This window comes from Sus scrofa, chromosome 6, assembly GCF_054392235.1.
Source record: "Sus scrofa isolate SSC_HxYL_T2T_F1_AM1 chromosome 6, Sscrofa_HxYL_maternal_Yorkshire_Landrace_v2.0, whole genome shotgun sequence".
NCBI lineage: Eukaryota > Metazoa > Chordata > Mammalia > Artiodactyla > Suidae > Sus > Sus scrofa.
The window spans coordinates 64060039-64074490 of record NC_139388.1 but is presented as its reverse complement, the minus strand read 5'-3'; the positions used below and the strand labels follow the sequence as shown (position 1 = coordinate 64074490).

Here is a 14452-nt window from a genome sequence, read left to right as displayed (position 1 = left end):
CGAAAAGCCTCAGGAAACCTCTGGTGACACCACAGGCTTTCAGCTGGTGGGTAGACAGCGAGCTTTCTCAGATACTGATAACACTTTGGGGCGCAGGGTCTCTGCCACACCTACTTCAGGCTGCCTGCCTTTGGAGGAGACGCTGCCCTAGACAGTAGGAAGGCAAGAGGTGTGACTGCGTTCCCATAAACCTTTATCAGCAAAACGAGCGTCTTTCTCCCCCCCCCCCACGTTGGCGAGCCCGAGTTGGAGCGCTATCTGGTGTGTGCGGGGTTCGCGGCTGCATAGTCACAGGCACGTCACCTCGCCTGACACCACAAGCGTGGTGGTTCTCGAGTGGCGAGAAGGACAAACGCGTAGGGAGCAACCAGCACAAACCCGGCCTCCTGCAGAGAGCAGACGGCTCTGAAGGAGGGCACTTGCGTTTTACGGGAACCGTGAGGCATGGCAGAGGCTGGCTGCGACGGGCTGAGCCTGAAAAGCTGTGAGCGCGTGCGGCCGGGGGCAGGCAGTACAGAGGTGCGGAGACGGGGTGAGGGCGCGCGGCGGCGGTCAGGCCCGGCCGAGCCGAGCGGGCTGGTGTGCACGGCCTCGGTCGCCACCCGCTGGCCACAGGCCGCTCCGGTCCCGCCAGTCCCCAGACCCCCACTGCAGCCAGAAGCAGGGCCCCAGCCGGCACCACCGCACAACAGCCCTTGTCTGCACCCCCCGGACACAGAGGCTCCCACACACGACCCTCCCCCGCACTCACAAGATCCCGGGAATGGAGCAGCAGGGATCGGGAGCCCCCGCAGCTGGAGCAGTGGTCAGGACGGCCCCCTCCCCCGCCACCTCCCCACTCCGCTTCTCCCAGAAACCCAAGAGGCCCTCCCGGAGCACCTCGAGCCCTGAACCAACGGACCGGACCACAGTCCGTGGGCCCCCTCCTCCTTGGGACGGGGTGTCCGCCCCTTCAACAGTCCATCCACCCCCACGTGCTCCCACCACCCTCTGCAGGCAGGGCAGTGATTCTAGCCCCCACCTCCACCCTGTTGGCTCACTGCTGCTCTTGCTCTGGGACCCCACCCCCGCGGCCCCTGGGACTCGGTGGTCTGCACCTGCCTGGCCCCTCGCCCCATGCCCAGGGCCTCCCCTGGGCCTTAAAGAACAAGCCGAGCTCCAGGTGTTCAGTGGGCACAGCCTACCCCCGGCCCTGGAGTGTGTGGTAAGAGCAAGGGCTGAGGGGACATGCTGTGGTCCAGGACCAGACCCCACGGGACCCCATCACCAGGCAACGACGCTAAGGCCTGGAACAGGTGGAAAAGGGCCCTTCCCGAGGACTTCGCTGAGTGGTGTGCAGACACCCCAGGCCAGAGCAGAGACACAGACGCCGGGCGGGATTCGCCAGGCAGGCCCTCTGCTCCCCCAGCAGAGGCTGACACAGGCACGGGTGGCACAGGCAATGGCAGTGATGCCACCTCTTGGCAGGAACGCTCCTCCTCCTCATCGCCACCTCACCAAACCCTAGACCGCAAAGTGTCCAGAGGGACTCCTGACCCTTCAAGGCAGAGCCTCCGGTCGAGGAGGCTGCAACTCCGCCAGGACTCCCATGGGCCACCTCCCCCAACAGCCCCCACCGAACCCCAAGCTCAGGGACATCAAGGCTTTTAAGAGGTGCTGGCTCCCAGCTGCCCCCGGAAGCAGAGACGCCGGCATCCGGGGTTCCTGAGGTGAAGGGTCACAGGCACCATGAATGGGAACGTGGGGGCTCCATGCCCATGACAATTGCCATTTATTCCCGAAGTTGCCAAAATCATCACCAAGGATTCACCAAGGGGTGCGTAAGGGGACAAGGAGGCTCAAACACTGATTGAGGGGCCAGCCAGGAGGTGGAGGGAGGGGCGTGGGTGGGGGGACCCCCAGCTGTCCCTCTCCCTTCTAATGCCATGCGAAGGGTCCTCCTCCGGCCAGCACCCTCCCCATCCCCCACGTCCAGTTTCTCTCCAGGGATGGGGGGCGGGGGACGCGGGAAGAGGGTGTAGTGTGAGCGGGCCCCGGGGGGAGGGGTGCTAGGGTGGGGGCAGGGGTCCCCCTTCACATGCACTCACAACACTGGTCTCCCTCCTGGATTATAGGAGGAAGGGGTTAGTGTTGGGGGCCGGGGGGCCCGGGGGCATCATGGGTGGCAGGCCAGGGCCCCCGCCGAGGGGAGAGATGTACGTTGGCGGTGCTCCAGGGACCGGGGGAACCGGGCTGAGCCGGAGCTGGTTCAGGGTGAGCGTGGCGGGGGGCGCGGGCTGGAAGGGGTTGGTGATGGAGGGGCCGGTGGCTGGGGCTCCTGCAGGGAGAGGACAGGGCGCAGTCAGGCATCTGCCTGGGCGGGGCAGCACCCCTCACATCCCAGGCCACACTCACCGCTCGGCAGGAAGGGGTTGGAGGCCTTGGCGCCCGGCGGTGTAGGGCCCGGCCGGCTGACCAGCGAGTCCAGGTCGACCAGGGCTGCATTGGGCCCCAGAAATGACTCTGGTGTCTTCCGTGTGGGCGGCGTGGGGGTTGGGGTGGCTGTGGGCGGCGGGCTCCCCACGGCCTCCGCCAGAGAGCCCCCAACCCCGCTCATGTCGAAGGCGCCAGGACTGCGAGCAGGTACCTCTCCAGCAAGCATCTCCAGCTCCCCTGGAAGGAGCCAGAGGGCGCTCAGGGGGTCTGCTGGTGGGGACCAAGACGGCGGGCAGCGCGGGGAGAGGGGGGACCAAGAAGGAACGCCAGGCCAAGAGGTGAGGAGGGAGGGACGCCATCTGAGGGCCTCGAGGGCAGAACCAGCCACCAGGCACACCCAGCAGAAGAGACTCCCTGGGGTGTGAGGACTGACTGGGTTTTTTTAACAGATTTAAGAGCCCCATCTGACGTTGGGAAAATGCACAAATCTGACGGAGAAGGGCCTGGAAGAACGACTGCCGCAGACTGCACAGTAACCTAAGCTGCTCCTTCAGCTGGGGGGGGCGGGCGGCGTCGCTGGGGCCCGGCCTGCTCCCCCCGTAAAGTCGGCTTCACCCAGGGATGCGGCAAACCCAAGGCACCAAAGGGAACATCACTGTGGTGGGAAACCGTGTTCCAGCAAGAGCGCCCCCACCACACAGACCCAGAGTCTTTTCTCGAGCACAACCCCAAACCCAGGTACATTCTGCAGCCAGGAGAGAGGTGCCCAAGGCTGCAGCAAGAGGGAACCTGGACGCAGCCTCTCTGCCCTGGGCCCCCCGCGCTGGGGGGCAGGTGCGGAAAGTGAGGGGGTCTTTGAGGGGCGGCTCCTCCAGGCACCCCACTCCGGGGAGCCCAGGGCACGGAGGCCGCCGGGAGGCCCTGCTGCACTCCGACGTGCCCGGGTGACGGAGAGGGCAGCGTTTGGGGAAGCTGGAAAAAGGGAATTCTTGGCACGTTTCAAAACTCTTCTCCACATCTGAAATTATCTCGAAACAAAGTTAAAGGTCCCTTTCTAAAGGTGGGCGCATGAGAGCTGCTCCTGACGAATGCCGTTAAAACGGCCAGGGCGCTGGTGGGGGGCAGCTCACCCGTGCTGCTCCCAGAGGTCGGCAGGGCCGTGCGCAGTCGGTCGAAGTCGGAGAACTCGTCCGGCTCTGCGTCAAAGCCCCCGACCACTGCAGGGGGCAGGGTGGCTCAGCTTCCCCAGGGACCCAGGGGACGAGACGCTCCACGGCCTCGTGCCTGGACCCCCACCCCGGGCCCCCACCCCAGGGCCCGCCCAGTACCTGTGGTGCCATTGGTGCTGGGCTTGGCAGGTGACCCCCCCCAGGGGTCTGAGAAGGCCGGGGCCGGGGCCCAGGGATCGGAGGCCGGGGGTCCGCCGACCGGAGCCCCACCTGGATGAGGAAGGAGACACTGAGCAGCAGGCAGCACCCCCTGCCCTGTGCCTGAGGGTTTGTCTCCACTGAGTCTAGCTGCTCCCTCAGAAGCCTACCCAGGCCCCAAAGGTCAGGCAGCCGGGAGTTTCAGCCCAGGCCCAGCTGGCCTCTCCCACCTTGTCCCCACCCTCCAGCCAGGGGCGCTCGCACTGCCAAGCCTTTGCACACATGCCCGCTTTTTGGGCAAAGCCTTGGCCCTGAGGCCACCAGGAAGCCACAGCAAAGGCCCCCAGCCAGGTGAGGGGCCGCGAGTGTGAGGCCTGACTGCGGCCCCGGCAGCTGCCCGTCGCCCACCCCAGGGTCACAGAGCACATGCAGGCTCTGGCAGCCAGTGTGTACTCACCCTCTGAGCTCCCCCACGGGTCAGGGGTGGGCCCCTCTCCAGCCGCAGGGGCCTGGGTCCCACCCCAAGGATCCACCGGGGGCCCCGCAGGGGCAGCAGGCCTCCAGGGGTCCCCAGAGGCTGGTGTAGTGGCCGGGCCACCCCAGGGATCAGCAGCCGGAGGGACAGGGGGTCCCCCCCAAGGGTCCGAGACAGGGGCAGCTGTGGGGATGGCTGTGGCCGTGGGCACTGGCCCCCCCCAGGGGTCTGTGGCCGGAGGAGGAGCTGGGGCCGTGAAGACGTCAGCAAGATCCATGAGGGATGACTACAGGGAGAAGAGAAAGCGCAAGGGTGAAGGGGAAAGACCCCAGCCCCGGGGGCGGGGTGAGGGGCCACGGCACCGGAGGGCAAGTGGGACACCGAGAGGCGGACCTGCAGCCGGAGGACGGAGCCTCCAGAAAGCGGGTGGGAGAGGAGCACACCCCGCTCTCGCTCTCGGCAGTGCCCCATCAGCCAGCCCCACGCTCCACACGGCAGGCGCCTGGCCCTTCAACCCTCGCTCCCAAGTCCACCCCGCCCCAGGCAAGCTCACCAGCCCCTGAAGGAATGAGGACCACGGCCGCCCCCAGACCCTGCACCTGCAGCGCCCAGGCCCCCAGAAGCCCACCCTGCGTCCACCCCAGGGCACCGTCAACACGCTCCCTGCGCATCCTGGGGGGAGCGGGAGGAAGGGGCAGGGGGAGCAGCCATGGGAGGGACCGCAGCCGCCTGGGCCCAGGGCCCCGCTCACCTCCTCCTGGCCCGCCGTCTCCCTCCTGCTCTCCTCGATGGCCATCTGCAGCCTCAGGTCATCCCCGCGGCGGATCCGCTCCTCCTGTTCGGCCGGAGGTGGCAGGCAGGGGAGGGGGCAGAGTCTGAGAGCCGGGCTGACACGGCAGGCCCCGCCCCCCCAAGACCCTCGCCCACCCAGACAAGGCGACGGAAAATTAAAATGGGACGCGGACAATGTGTGGGGTGGGCAGACACGGGGTCGGGGGTGACGGGAGGGGGCCGTGCAGGACGGGGAGGCTGGGGCAGCTTGGGCCTGACCCCAGGGTCTTCTGCCCGGGGCAGAGCTGGCGAATCCCTGGGCTGCGATGAGAGGGGACTTCACCACCAGGAGGAGCGACAGGGCATCTGTTTCACGTACCCAGCATCCAGACTGATCCTGTCTGGGGATGTTTGACACAAGGTCCCACTAAAAATGCCAAAAATGCTGCGGTGTGACTGTGGGTGAGTGGGGGCCCTTGAGAAAAGTGAGCAAATGGGGGGACCCAGGGAGGGTCTGGGGGAGGCTGGGGGGCGGGGAGGCTGCTCTGACCTTATCGTGCTCCTCACGGCTCAAACTAAGGGCCAGCTGGAGCTGGACGTCATCCTCGGGGCCGCAGGACGGGGGCTGGGAGAGAGAGAGTGTGAGGGGCCGGGTGGGGGCGAGAGAGGCAGGCTGGGAGTGGGGAGCGAGAAAAAGAGACCAAGAGAGGGACACGGACACATGGACACCCACAAACACAGATGGACACAGAAAGCGAGGGTCAGAGAGCCTGAGCCCCAGAGGCAGGGCCCCCAAACTGGTGAAGAACAGGGGGAGAAGCACGGAGACAGGCCTGCGGTGTGGGGCGGGAGCGCGCAGGGCAGGGCAGGCCACACAGCCAGGAGGGGAGGGAGGGGACTGGACGGTGAGGACAGAGGAAGAGACAGGGTCGGAGGGTGAGCAGACGAGGCAGGAGGGAGATGAGCACGGGCGCGGAGAGCAGGGTGGGATGGATGGCAGAACGATGGCAGCCCCTCGCCCCGGGCCCCCGGCCCCCACCTGGTCAGCCTCCTCCTTGCTCATGGCCAGGGCCAGCTGGAGCTGCAGCTCCTCCTCCCCGCTGCTCTGCGGCCAGGCCTGCTCTGCCTCGGGTGGGGGCCCGGAGCCCACGGCTGCGGAAGAGGCTGAGGGGAAAGGGGACACAAAGGCTGAGGCCCAGGGAGGATGGGGGGAACCTCTGGGGCCTGGCGTCCTCCCCACAGCCGGGCAGGGCGGGGTGCAGTGTGCACACATCCCTGCCTGGCCAAAGGCCAGCCCTGCAGCCCAGGAACAAAAGTCGGCTGACAGAAGGGGAGGGCCCTGGGAAGCTCTGAGCTTGTGCTGCGGCATGAGGTGGGGCCAGGGACTCCCTGCCTGCCTGGGGCGGTGCTCTCCGGTCTCGGTCTGGGGGGCGCGGGGTGGGGGGGGAGCTCCCAGCAGCCGCAGGTCGGGGGTCTGCAGCTGGGCTCTGGGCAGGAACAGCACTTGCATGCCTGCCCACCCAGGGCACGGCTGGGGCAGAGAAAACAAGCATGCAGAGACCTGAGGAACGCGGGTGCCCTGCTGCAGGCCCAGGCCCCTCAGCGCAGGCTCCCATCCTGATCACCACCTGGAAAACTGCTCGGGTCCCCTACACGTCCCCACGGCCCTGCCCCGTCTGTGAGCAGCCAGGCCCTTCTCACGGCACGGATCCAATCTCTCCCCTTCCTGCCCCCAACGGACACACGGATTCCCCACCCCCTCTGCTTTAACTCTTAAACGCTGGTCGCCCACCACCCAGTGCAGCTCCAACAACTTACGACACCTCCAGCCAACGGTCCCCTGGACCCCAGGCCCCTCAGGAGTCGGCCCCCTCCTTGTTCCCTGAACTCCACACCCCGGCACAGGGCACAGAAGGCTTGGGGCAAGCAGAAGGGCACAGCTCCGCCCCAGGGGCTCACCCGTGGCGGTTTGCGCCAGCTTCTCCTTGGTCTTGAGCGCGTGGGCACGCTCCTCCCGCAGCCGGTCCTCGTCCCGCAGCAGGGCCACCAGCTGCTTGGCCTTCTCCCGCACATTCACGCCCTGGTCCTTGCCATCGCGGTCCACGTACTGAAAGTCCTTGAGCGTCTGCACGGCGTACATGTTCTCCTTGCACTGCTGGGACACGCGCTCCGAGCCCGTCTTGATGAGGTACTCCATCAGCGTCATGGCCTGAAACACGCCGCGGACGTGAGGCCATGCCCGGGCGCCGGCCGTGGGGGGCGCGGGGCCTGGGGGGTGACGCCCGGGGGGATCGGAGCTTCTGTCTGGAGGGACCATCTCCTGGACCGAGGCAGTGGGACAGTGGCACGACGCCACGTGTTCTCGATGCCATTAGAAGGGCGGCAGTGTGGCCCGTGACCCACGCGCATCTCCACAGACCCCGGGAAGGGGAAACCGAGCGGCGGGGACCCTGTTCCATTCTGTTGAAATCCGTTAAGGATGTGAAAGCGTGTGGCCGAACGGCACCCGTGTCAGGTTACACTCACACGCACCCAAGACACAGGCAGGGCCCCCTGCTTTCTGTACCTTCCCCAAGTTTGAAGGGTGTCCTCTTGCGCATAAAACTGCACAGTAACCCAGGCCAATCTAAAGACAAGGGTGGCAGGAGGCAGGCACGGTGCCCACAGGGCCTGTCCAGGCCTGGGCTCTGGGGAGAAGGCATGGCCCACAGAGAGAAAGGCCGCCCTCCCACATCGTCCACATTTTTTGAAAAGGCAAGAAAGTCCTTCTTCAATGATCTTCCATTAGATGGGAACTAGCCCCACCCCCCACGCCAAGCCAGGCCTTTGTGGTCTGAACCTAGGCTCCAAGTGGGCTGGGGAGGGAGGCGAGGGGTCCCGGTGGGAGGCCGTGGCCACTGTCCTCAGAAAAAGGGCACACCGCAGACTTCCCGGGTGCCCCCCAGACCTCAGAGCCACCAGCACCAGCCAGGGCTCCCAAGTCCGGAGCAGAGCAAAGAGCAGAGGGAGGCCAGGCCCGCCAGTGAGCTCTCTGAGCCACCAAGGACGCGCCAGGGAGCCGGCTACGGGTCAGTAACATCTCGCCGGCCTTCGGAGGGAGCCAGGCCCGAATCTGGCAGGGCTCCTGAAGGAGTTAACAGCATTTACCTCTGCAACTGGAGAACAGTTTTTAACTGACCCAGACCTGTCTACATCTTAGAGAAAAAAAGGAAAAAGCAAAAATGTCTCCAGACTCCTGGGCCAGCCTGCGCCTTGGAGGTCAGACCATAAAGACGCACACACACCACACCTAACAGCCGTCATGCTGCGTGGGACCCACAGATCCCAGACAGACGTCCTCACTCCAGTGGAGACAGGGCCTGGGCACCCAACAAATTTTGCGAACTTGTTTTCAGAGCTCTGAGGACTGTGCAATTGCAGTTTAAGAGACCAAGGAGGTGGGCATGAACCATGTATCCAGCAAGGGTGAAGAGAACTCCTGTGGGCCATAGAGCCGTTGTAGGAAGGACCACCGCACACGGCCCTGGACACAGCGAGCCACCGCCACACGCACGCCTCCACCTCCCCGGTGCAACAGCGAACACGGGAGGCCGGCCCGGGGCCCACATGGCCGGAACAGGCTCGGCAGGCAGACGGCCGGCGCAGCGCCTCGGGCCGAGCGTCCTGCCTGCACCCGGCAGGGGCTGCAGGGCTGTGCACACTCAGAACGCGCGCCTCGATGGACCGTCTACCTGCATCGAGTAGGCCGCAGTGTGAGCAGGGACAGGCGCGCTTTCTCTGCAAGGGGCCAGGTGACAGACGCCCCGGCTCTGGGGCCCTGCGGTCTCCATCCCACGAACGCGACCCCACCCCACGGCCGCGTGCGGGTAAAGCTTGATGTACAAAGCCAGGCGGGGGCCCGAGGGCCGTACTTTGCCAAGACCGAGGCCCTGCCATCCCCAGAGAAGTCAGGTGACACAGCCCAGAGTTAACGGGTGGGCTCAGGGGCTCCCCTCCAGGCCCCCCAGTCTCTGTGCCTCAGTTTCCTCACTCAGAAAAAGTACTTCCACTGAGCTTTGCCCACTGCTCTGCCCACTGCAGGCTTCCCCAGCCACCAGCGCCCTCAGGACTCACCTCCCCTCACCCACCAGTCCCCCCACCCCACCAAGCTTCTCCCCCTCTTTCAAGCCCTCAGGCCCCTCCCCGCCGCGCCCCTCCACACCAAGGCTTCCCAGCTTCCCCGCTGCCCTGCCCACTGCCTCACAACTGACTCAAATCACCCGCCCAAGCCCGCTTTGCAGGGAGGGCCTAGAGAGGAGCCAGGGCCAGGAGGCTCAACCCCCAGCTCCAAAGGCAGCTGCCATCTGCCCTTGGCCTCAGCCTCCTCGCCTAGAGAGACAGAGAGTCCGGCACAGGCACCAGTCTGGTCCCTGAGACCGGGAGCCTAACCTGTCTTGTCCACCGCCACACACAGAGCAGGTGACAAAAGGACTCACCCACACTTCTGGGCCTCGCTCGCCAGCCTGGGCCCCAGGAGCTGGATGCACACACAGAGACCCTGGACCGGCCTGAGGCCGCATTGCTGGGAGGGGGGCCTGGCCCTCAGCCCGTGACCTCGGCCCCTTCTTGACTCAACCTTGGGACACCAGGCCCCAGGTCTCCAGGGCAGCAGTCAGACAGGAAACTCAGCCACTGAGTGCCGCCTGCAACCAAGTTCCCTGTACCCAAAACCTGTGGCCTGTCGGTCCACCTGTCCACTGTGCCATTTTGGTAAACAGGCTGAAGCGCCCACTGACACACGCACACTCACTCTGGAAAACTGCAAACACACACAGGTATTTGCGGCCGTCTGCTTTGTAAGAGCAAAACACTGCAAGCCACTTACAATCCATCACAAGGCAGCTGGTCACATCAATCACGACCAGTCCATACGGTGGACAGGAACGAAATTGGAAAAAAAAAAAAGGAACAGACTTTTGTTGCCCTAACAGAGAATGATCCCTAAAATGCTTTTCCTTTTTTAAAACTGCAGCATAACTTACACAGAGTAAAACACACTCTTTCTCATGTACGGTCTTAAGCTCTGGTAACTCACGTGACCGAAGAGCCACTGAGGCAGTGAAGACACAGAGCCACCCCACGGATCCCCAAGAGTCCCGGCGCTGCCCATCTGCCCGGAGCCACACACACATCACCGCAGAGGGCAGAAGCGGGGGACACGGGCTGCCCCTGGGGGAGGAACTGAGCTCCAAACCCAGACGGGTGGGGCCTTCTAAGGGCTCAATCCTGTGAACATGCCATTTCTCCGAACACCCCAAGGCTCAAAATCCCTAAAACGTTACGTCCGTCACCGTCACGGGACAAGACAGAGATTTTACGCGAAGATGCAGAACCCCAGCCCCTCTGAGCCACCAGGAAGGGGGAGGTCCGCGCCCCCCAGTTCTGCGCCCACCCGGAGGGGTCTGCGGCAGTGGCGGCGGCGGCGGCGGGCCAGGCACTGACCTTGTACACGTGCCGCCAGTTCTTGCCGTGGTCGTTGAGCCGCTTCCAGATCATGCTCATTATCTCCGAGAAGGCCACCACGTTGTAGGTGAGGTCGGCGATCTCGGACATGAGGGAGCTGGACGGGCCCCAGGGGTCGTTGCTCGTGGCCTCGCGCACCTTGATCTCAGCCTCCGAGTAGTTGTGGACGATGTTTTTCATCTGGCGCCGCAGCGACGAGGTCGACATGGTGGCGGGCGGCGCGGAAGGGGGCGGCCCCCCGGGCGAGCAGCGACGGGGCAGCTGGGGGGGGAGGCCACGACAGTGACGGCAGGTCACCACATCTGTGGAGAGGAGAGGACCCATGGCCACCCGGCCGGAGCCCAGCGCGTGCGGGGCGGAGGCCGAGGTCCTGTCTCCAGCCCTGCTGACCTCCGCCCGAGGCCCCCAGGCATCCCTCAGCTCCTGGAAGGAGCCCGGCTCCTTCCGGCCTGAGGCCCCGCGGAGCCAGGCGGAGTACGCAGGGGCTGACCGCAGGCCCAAGGGGGCTCGCCACCTCCCAGCCCAGCAACTCCTGCACCTCGGTTTTCTCCTCTGGGAAATGGGGCTGCGTTCCGTAACCAGAGAACTGAAGAAAAGCCGGCGATCCGAGGGGTGGCGGGGGGGGGGGGGTGCTGTCAGGAGGCAGTCCCCACGCTCTTCCTCCCCCTCTCACGGGGGGACTCGCCCCCCCCACTCACCCACAGGACTCCGCTGAAACCTCCCAGGCCTGACCCACCCCAACACCGCAGCTGTCGTTCCCAGGGCCACCCTGACAGCAGATTCAGTCGCCCTGTGCTTTTCCTTCCCTTTTTCTTTTTTTTAAGTGGCTACACCCTCTGCATGTGGAAGTTCCCTGCCAGGGACTGAATCCAAGCCACAGCTGAGACCTACACCACATCCTTTCACCCACTGAACCGGGCGGGGGATGGAACTCACGCCTCCGCAGGAACCCAAGCCGCTACAGTCAGGTTCTTACTCCACTGCACCACAGCAGGAACTCCTTCCTCATGATTTTCCTACCGTTTCATTGTGTGGCTGAAGCCGCGCCAAGAGCCCCTGTGGGGCTGTGGACACGGCTTTTCCCATTAGAGGAGCTGGCCCGGAAGAGCCACTCAATAAACAGCACAGGAAGGAAGAGAAGGAGGCAGGACAGGAAAGACCTCTGGAGCAGGGCCTGGGGGGCAGAACCCACTGTAGAAACAAGGACACACAGAGCGGGGGGAGGCCGACAAGGGGAGCAGAGACGGATGGGAGGGAATGCCAGAGGGACGGGGGGTCCCACGGGTGGGAAGGCTCAGGGCAGGAGAGATAAGGACAGCACAGCCCACGGGCCGGGCGCCCTCTTGGTGCCAGGCGGTCAGGGAGCAAGAGCACAAGACGTGCATTATCTCATTAAACACAGCAGGCGGGTAGGGTTCGAACAGAGGAGGCGATGGGGCTCTGGAGGTTAAATGACCCAACCAAGGTCACACGCTAGGCCTGGCAGTGCACACTCAACTCCAGGCCGGCGTGGCTCCCAAACACACGTCTAAGTTAACCTGTGCTGAGAGGAAGGCGATGGGAAACAAACAGAAGGCAAAGGAGGGGTCAGGCGAGTGAGGTCATCACAGCCCTTTGCCTGCGCCAGGTGTGCCTCTCAGTGCCTCACACCTGGAGACGTAACTCCGCCCCACACCTCACAGGGGAGGAAACGAGGCAGACGGTGGTCCGCCCCTCACCCTGCTTCACGGGCCTCGATCCCAGCAGGCTCTGGGCACACACACCATCCACGGACTCGCCCAACATGCTAGCCCAAGACGGAGACCTCCCCCAACCGGAGTCCCAGGGGAGGCAGCTGGCCCCTGCCTTGACCGCAGGAGAGCCAGGCACTTGGAGACAGATGTGAACAGCTGAAAAGCAACAGCCTGGATGCTAAGACAGGCCCAGCCGGACACACTGGCAACAAGAGCTGATGTGACCAACAGAACAGGAGACCAAGAGGACAGGGCATGAAGGTGGAGAAAGAGGCACGGAGAAGCCTGGGCAGACAAAAGACACAGGAAAACAGATAAAGGAACATGGGGAGACAGCGGGGTAGGCAGGCAAAGAGCAAGGACAGAGGCCCTGAAGATAAAAGAGGCAGTAAGCTGGGACTGCGAAAAAGGAGACAAGGAAAATGGGAGCGAAAGGAAAGAACATGAAATCCTGGCCCTCTGGAGATTCAGTTTGCTCAACTCTTAAATGAAGGAAAGGATTTCTACCTGGCAGGCTTGTTGATTAAATACAATGGGTACATAAAGTGCTTGGCACTGCGCCCCACAGATAACAGGAGCTCAATAATGTTGGCTGCTGTTTTAATAGGGGAAAAAAAAAAAAAACAGTATTTCCAAAAGGGAGGCATCAAAAAATGTGGTATCTTAACATCGTGTATTTATACAAGTGTACTGAAGCAACATTCAACTGACAGGGCAAACCTAAGACTCCACAGATACTATGTAGGAGGAAAACAGGTTTTTCCAAAATGAGCTGACCCAAAAATAATTATTAAACTAAATACAAGACAAGCGATACCGCAAAATTCTCCAAGGGGTGCTCCAATGACCCACGTTAAGTGTATGCAAGAGAAAATCTGTAAGTAATAATAACGGAACCCAGAGCTCCCAGCAGTTCACCACACACTTACTATGCACAAGGGCTGGGCACTTTGCCTTGGTGAATGATCACAGCAGCCCTATTATGTAGGAACTCTGAATACCCTAACTTTAAAGACTGGGAAACTGTGGCCTGGAGATGAATTACCAGACAAACATTACAGACTTACAAAAAATGGGCCTCTGATTCCACAGCCGGGTTCTTCATCACTCGGAACTCAAGAACCCAGGGGAAGGGGTTATCCTAGGCCAAGCGACAGACCCCCCGGAGAGGGAGTCGGGGTTGGAGGACAAGAGTACCAGGACAGAAGTAATAGGGGAAGACGGCGGGCCGGGGGAGATGCACAGAGACAGAGCGGAGACAGCTGCGGAGCCTAGACACGGACACTAATCCTGCCCATCACACGCTGAAATGCGACAGAAACGCAGAACCAGACCCGACACGGACAAGCAAGGACAGCGCCGTGTAAAAGCACCGAAACGGACCCGAGCGGCAGCGAGGCCCAGGCGGAGGCCCGCGGGAGGCCCAGGCGCGGACAGAGACGCGGGAGAGTCGGAGCCGCGGGCGGTCCAAGGCCGGCCCAGCGCAGACACACAAAGACCGTGGAGACGCCTGAGCGCGCCCGCCCGCCGCCCGCCGCCCGCACTCACCTGGGCCCCCTCAAGCCGCGCTCCGGGGGGTCATGGCGGGCAGCCCCCCAGCCAGCCCCCGCTCGGCCTCGGTGTCGCTGGGCGCGCGCCGGGCCGCGGGCGGTGGATGCGGAGCCGCGCTTGGACGCACGCGCGGACACACGGAAGACCGCACACCGACGGCCCCGCCGCCCCGCCGCCCGGGAAGGGCGCGGAGAGCCGGGCGGGGGAGGGGAGCCACCGAACAGACGGGAAGCAACCGAAGGCGATGGACCGGAAGCGGAAGTGGCTGCTCGACCCGCCCGGTCGCCCCTCTGCGGCGGCAAGCCTGCGCAGACTCCAGCCCCCAGCCCCCACCTGGCCGCGCGGCGTCACTTCCGGCGCGCTGACCTCGTCGTCAGGCGCCACTCGCCCGGTTGCCGCCGCAGCCTCCAGACCCCGGGAACGCACAGAAAGGGGCGGGGCGCAGCGCGGGGCCGCCGGGCGCGCTCGACCGAACCGGGAAGCCGCGCTGTCCCCAGACCGCCCCCGCACGCCAGTGCCGGACCCTCGGGGCGACCTGAGCTCCGGGCCCACGAGCCCAGACGGCTCCCGCCGCCGCCACCCGCCACCTCAGGCGGGCTCGGCACCCTCCTCTCCAGGGCCACGCCCTACACCGTCCT

General features: G+C 64.2%; 1 protein-coding gene across 6 annotated transcripts; it reads right to left on the bottom strand.

Annotated features, from left to right (window-relative positions):
• Positions 1 to 1752: 1752 nt before the first annotated feature.
• On the bottom strand, positions 1753 to 14071 carry EPN1 (epsin 1). Of its 6 annotated transcripts, none has more exons than XM_021095051.2 (12): positions 13812 to 14071; positions 10510 to 10832; positions 6988 to 7237; positions 6068 to 6192; positions 5579 to 5653; positions 5408 to 5455; positions 5009 to 5092; positions 4240 to 4543; positions 3744 to 3854; positions 3546 to 3632; positions 2395 to 2652; positions 1753 to 2317 (listed from the first exon to the last, which is right to left on the bottom strand). In XM_021095051.2, exons 2-12 carry the CDS (start codon positions 10735 to 10737, stop codon positions 2109 to 2111), a joined length of 1779 nt encoding a protein of 592 aa, XP_020950710.1. In that variant the 5' UTR covers positions 10738 to 10832; positions 13812 to 14071; the 3' UTR covers positions 1753 to 2108. The 6 variants fall into 6 exon arrangements, with proteins under 6 accessions (XP_020950710.1, XP_084814999.1, XP_020950711.1 ...); XM_084958873.1 differs by having other exon boundaries at positions 10510 to 10791; positions 13812 to 13857; XM_021095052.2 differs by lacking the exon at positions 5408 to 5455.
• Between the last annotated feature and the right edge of the window lie 381 nt (positions 14072 to 14452).